Source organism: Mytilus californianus, unplaced genomic scaffold (genome assembly GCF_021869535.1).
Source record: "Mytilus californianus isolate M0D057914Y unplaced genomic scaffold, xbMytCali1.0.p SCAF_43, whole genome shotgun sequence".
NCBI classification, from domain to species: domain Eukaryota; kingdom Metazoa; phylum Mollusca; class Bivalvia; order Mytilida; family Mytilidae; genus Mytilus; species Mytilus californianus.
This window is the reverse complement of record NW_026262694.1, coordinates 974,793-996,912: the sequence shown is the minus strand read 5'-3', so window position 1 is coordinate 996,912 and position 22,120 is coordinate 974,793. Positions and strand designations below refer to the sequence as shown.

The window sequence follows — 22,120 nt, the reverse complement described above, 5'->3', positions numbered from 1 at the left end:
CATTCGGGTTTTGACGTCCTATTGCATTGATACGATAACCAATTAAAATTACATTTGTAAACTAGAATCCCCATTAACTTCTTTTCCGTTTTTGTCTGTTGTTAAACATCCGCATTTATCAAGTTATTGCCAACAATAGCTTTTTCATGTTTATTACCGTATAATTAATTCACCTTTTTATCAATTAAGAAATCTATTCTAGAAATTGCCAAAACGCAGACCCTACAAAATGTTTCAGGAAAACAAAAGGTTCCATTAAATAAATAAAATTCATATCTAAGAATTAGTAGAACAAAAGATACGTATATTCATCAAAAAGATTAAAAGAAATGGATATATATATATATAATGAAAATAACATAGCAATATAAAACAGATCAATACAATCTATCATGTAAACAAGTTGTATCTGAATGCACACAAAACATTACAGTTTTTTTTTTTTTTTTTTTTTTTTGTTTAGTTAACATTCTAATTAACAATACAAGCATGATGTCTGACTTAAACAAGTTATAAATTGTTAGCCCTATTCCTCGTAGAGTATATTGTGTTTACAGGATATCTCCCTACACTTCATTGTGTTCTGTTGGTTTTAGTTTACAGCCTATTACAGTACATTACAAAAATAACATTACAGTCTACAATACACTTCAAGGTCTGCACCTGGTATGTTCAGGTTATCGTCGTTCACTTAATTACACCTGTAATAGGTGCTGTTTATAAGGATCATAGATAATACTACAAGATTAATGTTAATATGTTATCATCCTTTATTTCTATGGTAAGAATAATAGGCTATAAAACAGGGAGTAAATTAACAAAGGTATATAATTATAGTCTATAATACATGGCGTAAAATGACAAAGGTAAATGACAATAAGCTATAATATATGGACTACAATGACAAAAGGTTAATGATAAAAGGTATAATACGTAGAGTACAATAACAAAAGCAGGCAAAGGGCCATTACATTGCAATGTAATGCATTACATTACAATTACTTTGTGATTCTTCCATTACAATTACAATTACAATTACATTTATTCTCACATGTAATGCATAACATTACAATTACTTTGCCTGTGTAATGCATTACATTACAGTACTTGCAACCTTAGGCGTTACTGTTTTAGCGATCAATCAGCGGTCATAGATCAGTCACCATACAGTCAAGTTCGCGTCAAACTCACATCACCAATCCGTCAGACTTATAGTAAAAGTAATTGACTGATCGGACGGATCGGACGGATAGGACCGATTGACCTATCTGACGGATTGAACTCTACTACGTCACATGATATACTAATACAAATTACGGAATCTTAGTTTCGTTTAATTTAATTAAAATGGCGACATGTACAATACGAAACGTTCAAGTACAACTGATCAACATTTTGTATTAATAATTCAGAAAAGTTTAATAAATTCAAGTGAAAAGAAAAATACAGATAAAACCTAAAGTTGAATATTATCATTAAAGAATGGTCCTTTGATTTTTATTTAGGTTATATATTTTCAAACTCGGAGAGTTCTAAAACGGTGTTTATATCGCGATTTTGATTTTATTAATTTCCGAAAATACTCCGGAAAATAAAACGAAACGATCCGTTATTGAAAATTTTGGTGTTTTATTTTCAATATCTTAAAGTTTTGTATCCTTATAATCTTAAAATTTAAAACAAAAACTTATCTCAATCGAGGCAATTAAAATAACAAATTACAAATAAAATTGCTGCGTTTTCTCTAAAGATAAGACATATTGGTAATTTTAAACAACGCGAACAACATTTTAGTATGTTTTCTCTGATATTCTTTTGATTTTATGAAAAACAACCAATCCGAAACTATAAAAAGTACAAAAATCCAATGGCAGTCAATAATTTCCATTAAAATGAAGAAATGATTACATTCTTGTTCAACAAAAACAAAAGTTAATGCATATTTATCCTTCAAAAATTCACATTTTATGCAAAATTACTTATCAAATGGCATTTATATATAACGAGTGATTGCAATTGATAATGCATTATTTCAATTATTAGAAGAAATATCTGCATATAGGCAACGCGTACAAAAAGTTCAGCATATTTTATGAAAAACAACCAATCCTGATGTACAAAAAGTACTGAAATCTTATGATGGTTTATAATTTGTATTAATATAAAGCAATAACCGCATTCTTATTTTACAAAAACAAAAGTTCAAGTATTGTAATTCTAACTAAATTCTACAAATAGACTTATCTTGAGGCCTTAAAATAACTAATCGCAAATAAAATAGCATCATTGTTTATCAAAAGAAGAATAGCTTTGGTAATTTTAAACAACGCGAACAACATTTGAGTATGTTTTCTCTGATACTCTTTTAATTTTATGAAAATCAATCAGTCCTGATGTACAAAAAGTACTGAGATCTTATGGCGGTTTACAATTTGTATTCAAATCAAGCAAAAACTGCATTCTTATTCCACAAAAACAAAAGTCTAAGTTTTTTTTAATTCTGTTTATATCTAAATTCGAAAAAAAAACTTATCTTGAGACCTTTAAGATAAGTAATCATCAATAAAATAGCTTCATTTTTTTATCAAAAGAAGAATAATTTTGGTAATTTTAAACAATGCGAACAACATTGTAGTATGTTTTCTGTGTTATTCTTTTAATTTTATGAAAAACAAATAATCCGAAACTATAAACAGTACAAAAATCCAATGGCAGTCAATAATTTCCATTAAAATGAAGACATGATTGCACTCTTGTTCAACAAAAACAAAAAATAAATGCATATTTATTCTTCAAATATTCACATTTTATACAAAATGAGTTATCAAAATGCATTTATAGAGACTGATTGCAATTGACGTTGCATTATTTCAAATATGATGAGAAATATTTGCATTTTAGGCAATACGTACAAAAATTTAGTATCTTTTCCCAAAAATTCAGCATATTTTATGAAACTCAACCAATCTTGATGTAGATAAAGTACTGAAATCTTATGGCGGTTTACAAATTGTATTAAAAGAAAGCAATAACTGCATTCTTATTCCACAATAACAAAAGTTTAAGTATTTCAATTCTGATTATATCTAAAATCTAAATAAAGACTTATCTTGACGCCTTTAAAATAACTAATCACAAATTAAATAGCATCATATTTATCAAAAGAGGAATAATTTTTGTAATTTTAAACAATGCGAACACACTTTTAGTATATTTTCTCTGATAATCTTTTATTTTATGAAAAAACAACTAATCCTAAACTATAAAAGTACAAAAATCCATTTGCGGTCATTAATTTCCATTAAAATGAAGAAATGATTGCATTCTTGTTCAACAAAAACAAAAGTTTATGCATATTTGTCCTTCAATTATTCACATTTTATACAAAATTACTTATCTAAAGGCATTTATAGGCACTTATTGCAATTGACATTGCATCATTGCCAATGTGAGAAGATAAATTTGCATTTTAAGCAACGCGTATACACATTTAGTATTTTTTCAATAAAATTCAGCATATTTTATGAAAAACAACCAATCCTGAGGTACAATAAGTACTGAAATCCTATAGCGGTTTATAATTTGTATTAAAACAAAGAAATAGCTGCATTCTTATTCCACAAAAAAAAAACAAAAGTTTATGCATATCAATCCTTCATTTATTCACATTTTATACAAATTGCTTATTAAAAGGCATTTATAACGATTTATTGGAATTGACGTTGCATTATTTCAAATATGAGAAGAAATATTTGCATTTAAGGCTATGCGTACAAAAATTTAGTATCTTTTCCCTAAAAGTCAGCATATTTTATGAAAAGCAACCAATCCTGATGTAGAAAAAGTACTGGAATCTTATGGCGGTTTATAATTTGTATTAAAATAAAGCAATAACTGCATTCTTATTCCACAAAAACAAAAGTTTAAGTATTCTAATTCTGATTATATCTTAAATTTAAATAAAGACTTATCTTCAGGCCTTTAAAATAACTAATCACAAATTAAATAGCATCATTTTTTATCAAAAGAAGAATAATTTTGGTAATTTTAAACAATGCGAAATTTTTTTTAGTATATATCTCTTATAATCTTTGTTTTATGAAAAACAACCAATTCTAAACTATAAATAGTTCAAAAATCCAATTGCGGTCAATAATTTCTTTTAAAATGAAGAAATGATTGCATTCTTGTTCAACTAAAAACTAAAAACATTTCAAAAACAGATTTTTTTATAAGAAATTGATAAATATTACCGGGGTATATGTACACATATATACACTGTTAGTGACATAGACTTCAAATACTGGTTTATTAACATGTCCATTGCACTTTATCATCATAAGTGTTTCAAACGTGCTGTCATTAAGAGAACAGCGATCTGTGGGTTGGTAAAATTTTGTTACTTTAGCTGATAATGATTTCTGTTGGGTTTCTTTATTTTCTATCACTGTGTTTTCTTTGAAAAATAAATAAATTATCATATAATTTTGTTTCTAACATTGTTCACTTAATCATTAAGACATCATAAAGGGATTTCAAAGGGATATAATAAATGTGTCTTTAAAGAATTATCTTGTTAAATGCCTAAGGGCTCTGTGAGGACAAACAGAAGTTGATTTGAATACAATAAACACATTTTGATATTAATTAGGTGAAATAACAAAACAGACAGGACCCAAACCACATTTTGGTGTAAAAATGTTGATTGACATATTCAATCTTTCATTGAAATGCATGTAAGGTGTGTATAGAATTATGAAAATTTCATCTTCATATTTTTTCCATTCATCTATATAGTTTTGTTTAATAATTTCTTTAGAAGATTTTTCATGGACCACCCAACACAACAAATAATTCCCGATATCAGTTTATACAAATATCAGAAATCAACATCAAGACTTGATAATTTACACCATCAACACCCCCCCCCCCCCCCCCCCCCCCAGAAAATGCATAAAAAAAAATGTAATATTACAATGCATTTGAATTACAAATTACCATTACCCCAGGCCTGAACAAAAGGCATATAATAATAGGCTATAATACATGGAGTACACTGACAAAAGGTAAATGATAAAAGGCTATAATACATGGAGTACAATAATAAAAGGTAAATGATACAAGGCTATAATACATGGAGTACACTGGTAAAAGTAAATAAGAATGCACTGTAAAACATGGAGTACAATAATAAAAGGTAAATAATAATAGGCTATAATAAATGGAGTACAATGACAAAGGTTATTAACAATAGGCTATAATACATGGAGTACAATGACAAAAGTTATTAACAGTAGGCTATAATACATGGAGTACACAGGCAAAGGTAAATAACAATGCACTGTAAAACATGGAGTACAATAACAAAAGGTAAACAATAATAGGCTATAATAAATGGAGTACAATAACAAAGGTTATTAACAATAGGCTATAATACATGGAGTACAATGACAAAGGTTATTAACAGTAGGCTATGATACATGGAGTACAATGACGAAGGTTAATAACAATGCAGTGTAAAACATGGAATACACTGACAAAGGTAAATAGCAATGTACTGTAAAACGCGGAGTACAATGACATAGGTAAATAAAAATAGACTATAATACACGGAGTACAATGACAAAGGTAAATAACAATAAGCTGTAATACTTGGAGCACAATGACAAAGGTAAATAACAATAGGCTATAATACATGGAGCACAATGACAAAGGTAAATAACAATGCACTGTAAAACATGGAGTGCAATGACAAATATCTACAAAAGAGGGACGAAAGAAGACTATAAAGATCTTACATATGGACACGTTTCGTGTGTTAATTTTATCTCTTAGCTTGGTTTGGTCACTAGCGTACCAGAATATTCTTTATGTGGATTTGAAATATCTATTTGATTTTTATGATACTAGTATGCAAAATGCATAAAACGCTTTGCCATTGAGAAGGAATTATGATAACCTTTTTATAAAAGGGTTATCGTTTTCACTTAAACGTTCGTGAACTTATCGTAGATTTTTGACAGATCACTAAGAAAAAAGTTAGCATACATTTATTTTCCTTACCGTATGGAGATAAGACGATTTGTTCACAAAAGGTTGTTTATATTTACCTCGGGCATCGTATTTTGCTCTCTTACTTGAAAATATAGTATTCATTTTTGTTCACAATATCCTTTGCATTTGTAACCAGTAAAAGATGCTCGCGGAATCGCGGTACAATTCAGAATTGGGCAAGTGTTAAAACAAAGAGTTTTTAAATTACGCGGGCACTACGACAGCTGAGCATGCCCGAAAGCGTATAAGACACGGATCGATAAAGGTCTCCGAAATTGGATATTTTCTGGAAAAAAGGCGTTTTCTGTGGAAAAATGATTGTTTCAAAGACACATTTAGGAAGTACAAACTGCTATATATATATATACGTCATATCACAACTATTTCCGACTTTGTATGGCTTCAGGGGAGTTGCGGCTCAATGAAATCGGTCTTTTCCTTTAGTAGTATAGATACAGAGCATACACTATATAATCACATATTTATCTATTGTATGTTTTTCCTTTTTATAATTTACATCTGCTGTAATAATAAACATGGTACAATTGCTATGTAAAATCGATGAAACGGTACACGAACCAATCGTGACGTCGTATGATATACCCCGAGGATCAGAGGCGAATTTTAGGCAGAACGGAATATTCAATTTTGTTTTCAGTGTCACGTTTGATAGTCTCAACTAGTCATATATTGGTTACGTTATCAATATGCACATACAGTGGAAAATTATTTGTAATCAATTGATGTTTATGTGAAATCAATACTATTGATAAACTTATATACACATAAAAAAGCAAAGAAGTAAATCGAGTCAGAGGGAGAGGGTGGTTTCAATAACTTTAACATCTTTTCCAATGTTTTTGTATGCTTGGGCGATCATCCGCATTGTTGGTCTTACGTTGTTTTCTTTACAAAACTTCAGCCATTTGTCCAAAATTTCCTTGTTCAGTTTCACTAAATCATTTTTCATCTCACAATGTCTCTGGTGTATATCTTCCCATATACAGAAATCCATACCAAGTTCAATCAGATACAGTAAGGATTTGTTTCCAATCAAAGGCGCCATTTTGTCAATATCTTTATCAGTTGGAACAAGGTCCCATTTCTCTGGGTCAGTCTCTATAATATCATTAAAACAATTGGTTAGTACATATGACCTTATACTCGAAATATTTATTTTTTATTACGACTTGTCAAAAATTTACACCAAAAGTTTACGAATCAATCAAACAACCCTAAAAAAAACTCAAACAAACAAACCGACAGGAAACAACAAAGAAAGATGAAAAAACACATTCACTTATATATACATGTATGTAAGCAATTAACAGTATTGCCAATTCAGAACGACGGCCTTGGTGATATCAGGTGCACTTAATATAAGGTCATATATCAAATCTTAATTGCTTGAAAATTGGTTTGAATTTAAACGAAAATACTACATTTATGTATTCAAAATATGTATTTGATGTAGCCAAAATCTGTATATGATGTAGCTAAATATTTATTTGATCTAGAAATTGACAATGAGAGTCGGTTGAAAAAAAAACGCTTTATGACAACAGAGATGTTTTCAGCTTCCTAATTGTGAACTTTCCATTTTCTTCACTTGTTCATCTCGAATGCGACCTACCGAATTTAACATATTACCGGGTTTGTACTTACAAGAGCATCACGATGGGTGCCACATGCGGAGCAGGATCTGCTTACCCTTCCGAAGCATCTGATATCACCCCCAGTTTTTGGTAGGGTTCGTGTTGCTCAGTCTTTAGTTTTCTATGTTGTGCTTTGTGTACTATTGTTTGTCTGTTTGGTTTTTCTTTTTTAGCTATGGTGTTTATTTTCGACGTATGAGTTTGAATGTCCCTTTGGTATCTTTCGCCCCTCTTCTATAACATGTACACACATGCATGGATATTATTAATAGTAGCTAAAAATTGCTAATATGAGAATGTTACATTGCAATTCGATTCAAAAATCTAATTTTGAGAGCTTTTACATATTTTTTATACGTACATAAGCAATCTCCTTATGATATATTTTGGGCAGACAACTTATATTCATACGTATCTTCTAAATATGTGGTGATATATTAATTGCTTACTTTCGCAATGTGTCTTGTTAATTTTTGGTCTTTGGAAAAATAATGTGATTAGATATCATTCATGCGTTAATTGTTTTTATTTGCCTTTGCATATCAGCTGAATATTTGTGAGGCATATTTACGAAATGAGGTTTTTATACCATTTACAATACCAGGTTTTTCAAACAGAAATACTGATACATATGTATTGTGGTGTTGCTGAATTACAATGTGTCGATAAGCACATGACAGTGTTGCATGTAAACATAGATGTGGTAAGGTGAAGCAAGGAATGAATGTCTGATCAAATACACAATTTGTTTTAAACAGACTTTCTTGGATTAATACCCAAACCACGATAATGTTTGAGATACTCTAGAATTACATGTGTTATACGTTCGATTTATCTTTTGGTAGTCTCAAATTTAAACGATTTATTTACAGATTCAGGTTTTTTGTAGAAAACCTATGATCCAAAGAGTGGCTGTTTCAATGAAGAAACCAGTTTTAGTGTCTTCATAACAAATTGATAGCATCAGTTTCGGTTTGCGTTTTTTGTACCCATTTGTATTGGTGTTTCAACTTATCTTATTCAAAAGCAAACGTTTTACTGACCACCACATGGTCACAAATTTCCTAAATATGTAGGATAAACATACAAAAATGTATTTATCTGCAATATGAAAATAATATATAATCAATTATTTACAGATGGGAGAATCTTTGCTGTACAAACATTTTGCTTAGAGTACTTCATTAAGTTAAATCGAGAACAATCTTCATTAGTAAACCAAATTTAACTTATATGGCTCGTTTTAAAGTCGGAATAGTTAATTATCATATCTTGTTCAGTCTTTCAGTCAATTTTCAGACTTTCCACTGCAATCAGTTCCATACAGTTCAATAAATTTCCCTGCAGTCAGTATTTCGACAACATTCTTTAGTTACAGATTATCGTTGGTGATCTCAACGATATTGATTATCTTGCCTGAGCGGCAAAAGTAAGAAAAGCAATCGAGTTAGGATGACCAATGATAATGTGTTCATCGCTATTTTGCCTATGACGACGTCGATGTTTAATTTGACAACGGCACGTGCGCCCTAAGTTTCTAGCGATAATTTTTCATACCACTCTACTGTGATGAGAAAGGAAATTAACGGTCACTAAGATCAAAGGAAAATTTCGTAAAATAGCGATAATAGTAGTTATTTTGGTGAACGAATCAAAACAATACTGAATTGTTTGAAATGTTACTGAACAGTACTGGATTTACTACAAGCAAAGTGTCTGCGTATAACTAAATTTACAACATGTAAATGTCTGAATAATACCTTAACTGTGTTTATCATTTTTTACGTTTAGATCGTTAAAGATCATAATTCGTGTACAAGACGCACTCGTGTACATGCACAAACAATTGGAAGCAGTCCTCTTACTTAGCGTAGTTCAAATAGTAGCTTTTACATACATGCGACATACAATCAAAAACAGTTCGGAAGGTTTACTTACCAAAGTCTACAGATGCTCCTTTCATTACCTATAAGAAACATTGTCCATGTTGTTAGTGTAGCAAATAACATTTTAAACACAATAACCAGTTGATAAATATGAGGTAAAAGTAATGTACTGAAGTTCAAATTTTATAAATCTGTTAAAAAATACAAATCAAAATAAAAAAACACATAAACCAAGAGAATCAGATAAACTGCAAACGTATTGAAAACATGTTTGACTGCCATCTAATAAAAATAGAGCTTGGACACCAGATCTGTATTGAAAATCAGATTGTCAAGAATTGTATGAAATCTCTTTTAAAACGATACAAATCAATGCTATTAGTATTAGTGTTACTATGAAAGTCTCTATTTAAGTCAGATGTGGATACTCAAAAATCCAAAGGTCAGTAATAATACATACAATTTAAATACCATGTATCTTGCAATAGAATTAACATATATGGGTTTTTACCCTTTACACCAGGGTGCTCAATTCAGAGCTTACATACATTATAAAGGAATATGTCAATTTTTAAGGCAACAGTAAATTACCACGATTTCTCAAAATGAGGGAGACTGGGGCACTCGTTCATAAATCTTTACTCAGTACTCGGAGTACAAAGATTGTGCTCGAAACACTAAATCGAGTATTTTGATTGGTTGTTTTCTGAGTCTGAGTATGATGATCGTGCTCGAAAGTTAAATGACCGCAAAACCGGACGCGTCGACAGGGTAAGCGTCTCAAGCTATGCAACCATAACATAATATGCAAATAAAGAATTAGTAAAAATGTCACAATCGGTAAATTACAAATCACTCAACTATATTAGTATCTAAAGATCTATAACCCCGAAAACATGTTGCGAGTGAGTTGAGACGCCAACAAATCATCGCGGTTGACCGTATAACTTGCGTAGTGTCGATTGTAGTCATTCTTCTCCGTACTAGTAACTCTGAGGGAGCAGTTTTTGTGTAAGAATCACACTCCTGTAAACGCGTCCGTATTTTGCGAAAAAAATTAAAAGGAAACTTTATAAATGTCATGCGTGCGAGGCACTTTTCTGAATGTATATTAATCAGAAAGTCAAATGCTTGAAAACCAAAGATGTATACGAACCGAACAGTTGAAGATCGAGTAGACAAAATGTACCTAAAATAATAGTAAAATCCATGTAATGCCATCTTTGCCGGAGGGAGTGAGGACAGATGACACGACAGCCAACAAAAACATTCAATAACGTAACGTATTAACTGAGATATATGAACGATAGAACAAAGGTGATGTAACCGTTGACAAATTTGCAGTTGACAACTGAAAAGTTGAAATCCTTACATTTTTCAAAATTCTACATGTTTTATTTAAAGTTGTCAATCTGTGTCAGTATCTTGAAAAATATCAAAAATAAAGCAGACACTCTTCCTACTGTTGTATACCTGATTTCAAATTCACTGGGTTATATAAAAAATGTAAACACTCCTTGAAATGTGAGTCATTGAGTGACAGAAAATCATCAATAAATCAAAATGTGAAATTAAAGAACTTTGTAAAAAAAAAATTTGTCGTTAAGAAATTTCTGTATGAACTCGGCTTCGTATGAATACAACAAACTAGTCGGTCAGTATTATAATACAAAAAATACTCATTGGATTACCGACTGTCGGCTGAAATATAATTCTATTAATCACTACAAATATGTTGTCAATCAAAATGTCTAAAAAATTTTATGATCTCACTTTCGGTGTGTTTGTTGTTGAAATCAGTATTGTTCTTCACATAGTAGGATTTGTCATGACCTTAAACAAGGAATTTGTTTCTACATTTCCATTGTTTATAGAAAAAGCTCTGTTTAATGAGATATTGGGGTTGATCTTTCAAATAAGCATGGGGAATAGTATTGTAAAGCTTGTAATAATGAAAGTTGATGGTAATACTGCAGAATTGTAATGTTTGTGATTTAGAAATGTAAACTAGGTCTTTATAACTTTTAAGAATGCACTTACTGAACAACATAAAATCATCATAGCCCTGAAAAAATAATAAAGGCAAATGGTAAGATACAAAACTTTTACCTTGCAAAGGGTATGAGGAGTTTGTATGTGTCCTTCCTCTACAGCTTCCTTAATTTTTCTGAATGTCAGAGTTGATTTCTCGTGACACCGACGCAGTACTTTGAATTTCAGTACTTCTGGTTCACTTTCAAATTGATAGCAATCGCTCCAGTTAATGTATGGAAGTCCAAGATAGGTAACCAATTCCCGAATCTCATTTAAATTGTACAATGAGGAAAGCCGACACAAATGAAGGGCTGTCGGAATTTCGCTCAAGAACGCTTCATGTGTAACTGTAAAAATATAGCATAATAGTAATATGAGTAAGGCGCAATTATAGTGTTTTATGATTGTGTCGGAGTAACAGGTTTTCTGTGTTTTTAAATTTTAACTCGTCCGAACATGTTCTTAAGAAAGGGTAAAAAGCCTACCTTTGATGTTAAAAAGGTTAAGACAGGTTAAGTCAGTACATACAGTATTTAGTATTTCACCTTTCTGCATTAAATGAGTTACTTATATGGCAGACTACAGAGAACAATTAGATCTATAATTAAGATATAACACATAAAACTGATAATTTGCGTGCTTTATTTCAATGCCGCCTAAAAACAAGAGACACAAATCACCGATATAAGAGTACTCGAATGTACTGAAATATAGCTTAACGCAAATAACAACTTACAAATAAATCATGTTTTCCAGGATTAAAGTTCAATACCTTATGCACAAGTGTGCTAAGTTTCATTTTGCTGTGAACACAATTAAAATGGAAAACTACTTTACCAATAGTTTGTCAATACAAGGGAACTATAAACAACTGCCATGCATGCAAATGGAATGTTTGGCTTGTTATAATACTAGGTTGAACAGAACAATTTTTCTCTGCGGAAAATGCCTGTACCAAATCAAGAATAAAGCAGTTGTTTTTCATTTGTTTCTTTGGTTGATAACTTTCTTTTTTGTCATTTTTATGGACTTAGGCCTTAGAGTTCGATAATTTTGTTTTACCTTTGTACCTAACAAGTTTAACCTTTAGTTAAAGGACTGTTTTCTTTGCAATTGATATCTATCACTATTGTTGAACAACCAGACCTATCGAAGAGTATTTCATTTTTATAGGGCTTTTCATTCGGTGTCAACAAACCTATTTAAAGAAGTATACACCCCAGTACAATGACCATTTATTATGAACTGTATAATAAATAAACGCTGACTTGTACTGGTAAGTTGGTAGCTGTACGGTTACCAGCTTGGTGCAGTATGCTTGGCGAAAATAAATCAGAGCGTACCTTATTCAGAAGGAAATCGCATTAACTCCAAAAGGAGCCAGAACGGTTGCGTTTACAAGCTCAGTCAGAATGTCTCAATCGGTAAAATTACAGATCAAACCATCAACCTGATATATAAGGATCTAATAAAAAACAAAAATATAATTTTGAAACTTTGGTTTTCTTTTTTTTTCTTTTTTATGCTGTTTTCTCTTGTTTGTTTGATAAAAATGGTCATTTAACACATATTTGTTTTTTTTTAAACAAAATCGATATGAACCAATGCTTCACCCACAAAAGTAGTTCATACACATGATTATCTATATAAAAGTGAGGCGAAAGAAACCAAAGGGACATTCAAACTCATCAATTTTGATAAGAAATACAAGCCCTGGAATATTGTATCAATTGGGAGATATATACTCCGTATGCAGACCTGCTGGAGTGTTGCTACATAGAAATAGAAAGTTCACAATTAATACATTCTAAATATAAACAATTTGTTCAGGTAGAGATTAATTTAAATGGTAAGATGAGGCTATTTTGTCAGTTTTCTACTTTTATGAACACATGAAGAATGATTTTTTGATTTTGTCGATTTCAAAGGGACAACATTTGCATGATCGAACCTTCTCCTTTGCAAATATGATTTATGTGTGAGCAAGTTTACGTAAAATTATTTCTAGAAAATACATTAGAAAACTGTTATATTGTCGGTGATGAATAAAAGCTGGATTTTTGCAATACCAGCTGTAAAAATAGGTAGGATAGTCTGCCTGCACTTCAAACTATGGCTGAATAGTTACCTACCTGGACAGTTTAATGCACACTGTATTTCTGACTCCTAAAATACAAGGAGAAATCATTGAAATTGTGCAATTTGTTAAATTGATAAAGAAAAGTGAAAACAAATCTTAAAAAAGGCGACACGTTCATTAAGACCATATATAATTAAAACTGTTTGCAAATATTATCGAAATGTTGCGCTCTCTGTTCATAAAATTGGTGTATTTTAAAAGATTGACTAAATAATGCGTACATTTCCAACCAACAGTTGTAGCAAAAGTTTTAAAAACCAGGTATGGAGTAATCGTAATCTGTAATCGTAACCGATAGTAATTGATTATTTTTTGTCCAGTGATTGACAGTAATCTGTAATCAAAGACATGTTTGATTAAATATAATCTTAATTCAATCCATTACAGCCAAACATATGATATAATCATCGATTATTTTTCGATACAATTCGATAACTTTAGTAAAATAGTTTGATGAAATACAACATAGTTTAAATGAAAATATATATGTATTCATCACTTTATAGTACAGATAAAATATTCATTTTAAAAAGAGTTTATGAAATGCCTTATTTCTATATATTGTCTCTTGCTGCATTATGATCAACCAGATCTCCTACCAAATTTTACTGTACATCCAGCTTTCGAAACACATGACTGTACTTAATCATCTATAATTTAAGACCTTTTATTTCCAAATAAGAAACAATATTTAAAGTAATAAAATATCCCCATTTTAAGTTCTGTACTACATTGAAGTAGTAAGCTTATTTGTATTCAAATTCCTTAAAGCATAATTTTCAATTACAAATGGAATGTTAGCTTAAAATAGATAAATAGTTGATTCGTCATATGGTATGATACAAATAACTATCTGCAGCATTACATGTATTATATGTAGCTTAATTTTCAGTATAACATTTGTTATGTGTAACTGAATCTTCAGTATAACATGTAGTATATGAGATAAATCGTCAGGATTATATTCATTACGTGTAGCTTAATCTTCAGTATAACATGTATTATGTGTATCAAGAACGCCTTAAACAAACCACTTGGCTTTAGTACAAAATAAATAGTTTAGATTTTCCTTATTCATCATTTATGTAACAGATATAGAATGCACTAAGAGTAGTTAATAGAAATATTTAATTACCTTTTCTGTTATCCAACGAGACAGCACAAACTGTTCGTGTTCTATTTCATGTTTTGGACATATCCAACTCTCATCGATGTTGTTTAATTCCTCAATGGATAGCACACATGGATCTTCAACAGCACTGCAGCAAATGTTCAGTTGAAAAGACCTTGCGTTAACATCACACTTCTCACTGCTGGTTTGAATATAAAGATGGCTGATGTTCTGAATGGCAGATTTCAAACATTCACAGATACTTGAAACCAGGTCTTTCATTATAAGAATTTTCTTTCTAGCATGAACAAGACGGACAAAAATCCTTTCATCCTCGCATAGAATATGGATATCTAATGACGGATCAATCGTAAATACTGCAGATCTATGGAAAAGCATGTCATCGTTTGTCTCGCCGTATTTCTTCACATCAAAAATACTGAGGCAGTAAGTGATAAACCTGAATGATAAAGCCGGAGGTATTATTGCAGTATTTGAATTGAATGATATTGCAATGTTTCTTTCACTGAAGGATGGAGACTGAAGGTACCCAGTATCATCTTTAGCCTGGACCATGCTTGCTACATAGTAAAAATCAGCCGGTATTCGATTGTGATTAGGATCATATCTTTTTGGTTCGACTAGTATATCAAAGTGAGTCATCACTGCTAATAAGTAGTCCTTGCGTTTTTCAAACATGCGATATTTCCTTTTTCTCCAAAGTTCTTCTATTGCAAATTTGGAGATGACTCCTTTCTGGCTCATCAGATTCCACAAATCCTCTCTTAATTTTTCGCCTTTACAGAAACTTTTATCGGTGATTATTGATTTAAAAGCATCAATGAGATACGTTGGCAAAAGTGTAACATGTTGATCCAACCCAGGTTCATCAAAGTATAGAATTTTGCCAATAGCATGCTGGAATTTCAGGAAAACCTTGAGTTCAGCATCTGTCAATGGTCTTATAGGATGCTGAGTGTTAATCTTTCTCAAATCGTCAAATGTTATTACATTTATATCCTTTCGGATAAGATTTTCGAATTCTAATTCTAGAGGGATAAAGCATTTTGGTAAGTTCTGCCCCCATGTTGGTTGGAGCTTGGACTCTCGTATAATACTTGTTTTGATCTTTGCCATTTCTGGGTCATTTTTGTTTTTAGCATTTACGAAGATTCTGTCTTCAATAACCAAATGTGACATCAGAGGGGATCCCTGAAACATGCTCTTTACATCTTCGAATAGTTGTCTTCTCGTTGTTTCAACTTCACCCTTAAAGAATGATACATTGTTTACTAATCATTTCCGTCTGAAATTAAAACTAAACGTAACATTAGGAATTTAAAATCAATCATTTGTTTCTTAAATTCTTACGTTTCTGTCAGTAAAAGGTATAAAACGTGCATATATTTAAATATCAATAAAAGAGCAGCATCACCTTTATTCACATAATAAACACATCTCTATCTATCAATAAATTAAATTAAAAGACAATGACGCTAAATATGATTAACCAAACAAGGAAAATGAATCAAATCAGTGAGATAAAAACCGCATTCACTTTCATTGCATAAACTGAAGTTGTGTATACTTACATGTTTAATCTTGTCTTTATGAGTAAAAACGATCATAATCTTGGGAAATCCATGCTTGCTGTCCTTGCAGTATGTCACAATTGTATTTATCCAGAATCGCAGGTAATCTGTAAACAAGGACATTTAAAATAATTATGAAAGATAGGTATTTTCATTCTTTAGGGAAAATTGCATTTTTGTTTGTATTTATCAGCTCGAAATAAAACAATTTGGCAATAATCATAATAAATAATACATGTGTTCATTGAAATTATAAATTTTCAGCTTCAACTGTCACTTCCAATGTAAAACCCATTAGTTGAGTATCAAGATACAACAACATGACAACATTAAATGACAATTAGAAAAAGAAGCAATTAAATGTGCAAACAATACTCGAAGGGAACAAAACGTTTAATGACATGAATGCCATAGTCTTTCTTATATACATTTCCTTCATTCTTATCGTCACATGGTTGGTAATAAACAATTCTATTAGCTCATCAAAGATATGTCAAAGGTCACTAAAAAAAACTAATATGGCTGGGGTTTGCAACATTATGTAAATGTACACTTTCAGCCAGTTAAATGTTGAACTGAAAGTTGTGTACAAACGTATACACTACAATACATTCATCAATAAACAGACATATCACTTGTAGTCAGTTAAGATCTATTCAGTCTATATTCAGACTTGATCAGTTTTGTTATTAATCTTCACTTCATACTGTTCAGATGATGTTAAGATCAATCTATCGTTAACGGCTAAACTTCTTTTAAATGTGCAAAATTGGACTGTGCATACAAATTTTAAAATGTTATGATACTTATGCTTTCTCATTTTAAAGAAACTTATATTTATACATAAACTTTCAAATAATGGTATACATGTACAAAAAGGTCGATGTGGTACAGTATGAATGCCAATGAGACAACTATTTCCAAATGATTTGGAAGTAACAAATTAAAGGCAACCATACAGTCTTCAATAATAAACAAAACCAATAATGGATAGTCGGCTGTAAAAGGCTAGATGATGGTTTCTATTAAAAAGTGGTCTCAATGGCGATCTAACAACAGCTTCTGATGTTATAAGGCATTGACAGCTGTCAATTTTCTGTAGCAGAGAGAGTGTTGACGTATTACATGTCTTTCTATTGATAGAGTTGTTGGACTTCTGTGTTAATGATACATTCATACATCTCCCTGTATTCCTACTAACTGTATAAGTTGGCTGTTGATCAAGAGTCAGACGGAAATTCTTTTTATCTTTATTTTGAAAAGGGTAGTTTCGGATGAGGTTGTTCATATGTACAGTGAAAAAACTCCTACAAATGTCTTCTAATATACTGGTGAATCAGTTAATACTTGAGCGAATTTATTGTTTTTCCCTTGACATGGTGTTATTTTTCAATCAAAGAGATCATGCTGCATATATTGAAAGCTGCCCCAAGAAACTCTCATAATTAGTCTGAATTGAAGAAAAAAAAAAAATCCTTTGTTTGGTTGATAACATATTTGAAAAACTACTTAGGGTCGCATAATTATTCGTTCGTTTGAAATTAAAAAAAATATTTTTATATGTTGTACATGTTGTAGTATACTTTTGAATGTGCATTACGTATAGATACATACTTTGCAGTGTTTAATCTTTAGGAAAAAAAATATATTTCTCTTCTGGTTATTTGTACAAACTGTTTACCTCTCGCTGTTTTCCGTCCACTTCTTCCAGGCAGATATTCATCAAATTGACAAAGGTCATCAAGGGTCCTACTTCCATCCAGTACAATCAAATATATAGCTCTATAGGACAGGAAACTTTGGTGCGTGGAGTAAAATATATCTTGACCCCCAAAGTCCCATATTATTACCGGAGCTACATGTCTTTGGTGCAATTTTTTCTTTCCTACCCTTAGAGACTGCTTCAAGATGTGTTCTTGTGTAACTGATACCTTTATTTCTTTCACTTCTTTTGAAACTCCGAAGAATCTTTTAAGTTTTGTAATAAATCTAGGGTTAGTAACAGATTCTACAGAATGTGTCAACCCAGTTGTTGCTTGCTCTGTTACAGATGACTTTGACAATGATTCCGTTTGTTCTTGAACGAGTGAATCGTTCATAGAAAAACTGCTTTGCTTTTTACCACCAGAAACCAATGGCGATCCATGATTTGGCTTATTTTCTTTTGATTCATCTTCTGTTGCAGCATTTACCTTAGTTTGGTGAACCGTCATCGGTATAGCATCCATGACGTCTTCCAATCGGGTGTCTTCGTGGGAATAATTCAATTGATCATCTGAACATTCTAGATTACTTGCCATTGCCTTGTTGTTGTGAAGATCTCTGTGTTGACTATCTATATCAGACAAAATATTTATCAGTATGTCGTATTGCAACATTTCGTTTTGCTTTTCTTCAGTAAAAATGAAATTTGGCATTGGTCTGTCATCTTTATTATATTCTTCTTGTTCATGTAAACATAACGGTTGATTTTGAAATTTATCTTTGTCCTTTGAGACCCTCGGTGGTGTATCTGAATCAAATAGGACATTTGGTATTGGTATTTCGTCTAAATAATGACCATGTTGTGTATCTGCATCAAGAAGGACTTTTGGCACAGGTCCTTTGTCCTGCCGATGATCTTGTTGTTTATTTAGATCCAGTGGCACATTAAGAACTAGCATTTCATGATCATCTTGTTGTTTGTCTCGATCAAAATAAGCTTTAGGCACTTGTTTTTTGTCTTTGGAATCATATATTGTTTTATCTAAATCAAGAGGGATATTCGGTAATTGTGTTTCGTCTTGAGGGTGGCCGTGTTGTTTTTGCACTGGTATTTCGTTTTCATTTGGATCACCTTGGTGTTTATACAAATCAAGAGAAACATTTGTGATTGCTTTGTCGTCTGGGATACGTTTCGTTGGTTTATTGACATTTCCTTGTTCTCTTAATCTGCTTGCATACTTTTCGGTTGGAACACGTGGCATTTTATATCTATCCTTATCGACTACTTGTTGTTCGTTAAATCGAACAGAGGCACTTGATGTCGGACTCTTATCATGCTTTTTGGTTAAATCAGTGTACAATTCAGTTGAATGACTGCTAATTGGAAGACCAAGTGGTTTCTGTCTTAACGACCTGCTGATGGTTAAGTCTGCTAAAGAGAAATCTGGGGAAAAAAAACTTCAATATAGTGTTATTCGTAATTGGCACAACGTTTGGAAATGTTGGGTTTGCAATATTCCCCAACTTAGTTTTTGATTTGGCTACCCAACTGTGTTGATTTGAATACCACTGATGAGTCTTATGTAAAAGGAACGCGCGCCTGGCGTAAAAAAGAAATGATAGGCCTGTAATCTATTATGAGTTTGTACCTGTCAAATAGATCCTATGTAATCGACAAATGGATACAGCTTAACGATAAATAGGATATTTATTTTAAATAAATTAAAATCCATGTGTTACATTTATTTTGCTTTTCAATAAAGGTGCAGAATTAACCTCAATATAACATCACCTCCTTTTTAGTATATTGCTATTTATAATATACTGTTGTGAACGTGACTTCGTATGTTTCTCTTTATTTGAATTTTGAGAAGACAGTAGTCAATAAACATTCGTTGAACTACCAATGATTCATTCAGACACATTCAGACACATTCTGTATTTCGGCAGTTTTTTATTTTTTGAATTTTTCTATCGACGTTTTCAGTTGTTTCCACAATCGATTTCATGTACTTTTGTTTTCAAATTGAATAATTAATTTTAAAGTAGTAGTACCAATTTTTATCATGAACATGTATTATTCGGGGTAAACATATCATAAGTGTCTTAAATATTTTAACATTGATTGAATAGACTATTTTCAGAGAATAACAGCATTAATAATTGTTTTACGTCAGCATAACAGTATGGACAGTTCTTGTGAAGTTCTGGCGAAGGCGATCCATGTCTGTGATAGAATACTTACAGCATAATTGATATAATAAAGCGATGCTGTTTTCAATATCTTAAAAGAATCACTTTTTTATATTGTATACAATAATACAAACATGATACATTGAGTTATTGCTCACACATTGCTATCTGCTAACATCGATGGTACAATACATATGTCATATAGCACGGCAATGCCAGATAAATCTAGATTCGTTGCTAAGAAAAAAAAACGACATAAAATATGTTACAGACAGATGAACGTACGGTGAGACGGACAGTCATACGCTTTGAGAGGGGTGTTGTGATAACTAAAAATCGCTCTGATTGCATATGATATCCTCTTTATAGTTCGACCTTACAAATCAGCAGTTTGAAGTTTTGTCTCAAATACATCTCTTGTGACATTGTTTTAAATATACTTAATTTGAAAAGATACAGTATCATCTCTATGTGTTATTGTACAGCCTGGTTTGGATCATTTAAACATTTATTTCATAGCATATAAACATATTCGTTTTAGAGAAAAGCAGTTGTATTACACTGCAACATATGTAATCATCATAATCATGTACCTTGTTTGCCATTCAACCATATCTCCGTTTCTCTGTCCATATACGACAAGCCTGTATATAGACCGATCCCGTCAGTGGATTTTCGCACACTCGTTGGTCCCTTGCCAACCAGATATCGAGCTATTGTTGTTTTTCCAGTTCCCGGCTCGCCCGCTAACATTACTCGTGATTCAAAATGAGGGTAACTTTCTTCCTCTAGTAAATGAGTGAACACTTTTGCTGAGTCTTTATCAAGAGCTCTGATTTCAGCTGGTAAACCTTTAACAATTTATAAGAATAAAAGATACTACTTAAATATCCTCACAATGCAAACATAATTCACACAATATACAGATTTGAATATAAATAAGATCTAGGTGTGTAGTTCACATGAGATATTCATAACAACTATATGATATTATAGACTTGTTGATTGGTGAATGTCTGGTGTCTGATAACCTAATATATGACTTAATGTAAATATGGCAACAGGCTTACGAAAAAAAAAAAACAGTTTTTCATACAAAGAATAAGATAAACTATACCAATAATGAAAATATTTCTTTCTAAATTTGCTGCATATGAATCGTTTTTCTGGATTAATGTTCATCAGAAACGCTAAACCAAAAAAGTAAAATATAAAGAATGTATAAGTACATAAACACAGAGAGAGCGACTTAACCAGCAAGGACCTAAAATAGTAAAATCAATCTAAGGTCAACTTTTTCCTATGGAGTCAAAACCTTAGATTTTTTTGATGATTTCTGACTTTTTCAACTATGAGTAAAAAAGTTGAGTTATACATGATGTCATCACGAACGCGCAAACCCCACTTATTACAAAGTATAGCGAATTTATTTCCTTTAAATAGTTAATGAGGAAATAAATATCATAACCACAATAGTTTTCCAGAAGAAAGCTAATTAAATGTTCCAGGTAAATTCATACACATATCATGGACGTTATAAAATACGTTCGTAAAACGGATCTCCGTATTACAGACGTTCGTATTCTTTCGTTTAACACACCTATTTTTTCAAACATCCGTATAACGGCTGTAAAACCACATTATTTTTTTTTCATTAAACAATATATTGTAAAATATTTACATTATACATTTTTTTCATTGTTATATTGATTAATTTGGAACATAAACGTGTAAAAATGATTATAAAGAAA

General features: G+C 31.3%; 1 protein-coding gene across 1 annotated transcript; it reads right to left on the bottom strand.

Annotated features, from left to right (window-relative positions):
* Positions 1-18,414: 18,414 nt before the first annotated feature.
* On the bottom strand, positions 18,415-21,201 carry LOC127699902 (uncharacterized). The gene is made up of 3 exons (XM_052203295.1): positions 20,963-21,201; positions 18,766-19,620; positions 18,415-18,461 (listed from the first exon to the last, which is right to left on the bottom strand). The coding sequence occupies exons 1-3, from the start codon at positions 21,120-21,122 to the stop codon at positions 18,415-18,417; spliced, it is 1,062 nt and encodes a 353-aa protein (XP_052059255.1). The 5' UTR covers positions 21,123-21,201.
* Between the last annotated feature and the right edge of the window lie 919 nt (positions 21,202-22,120).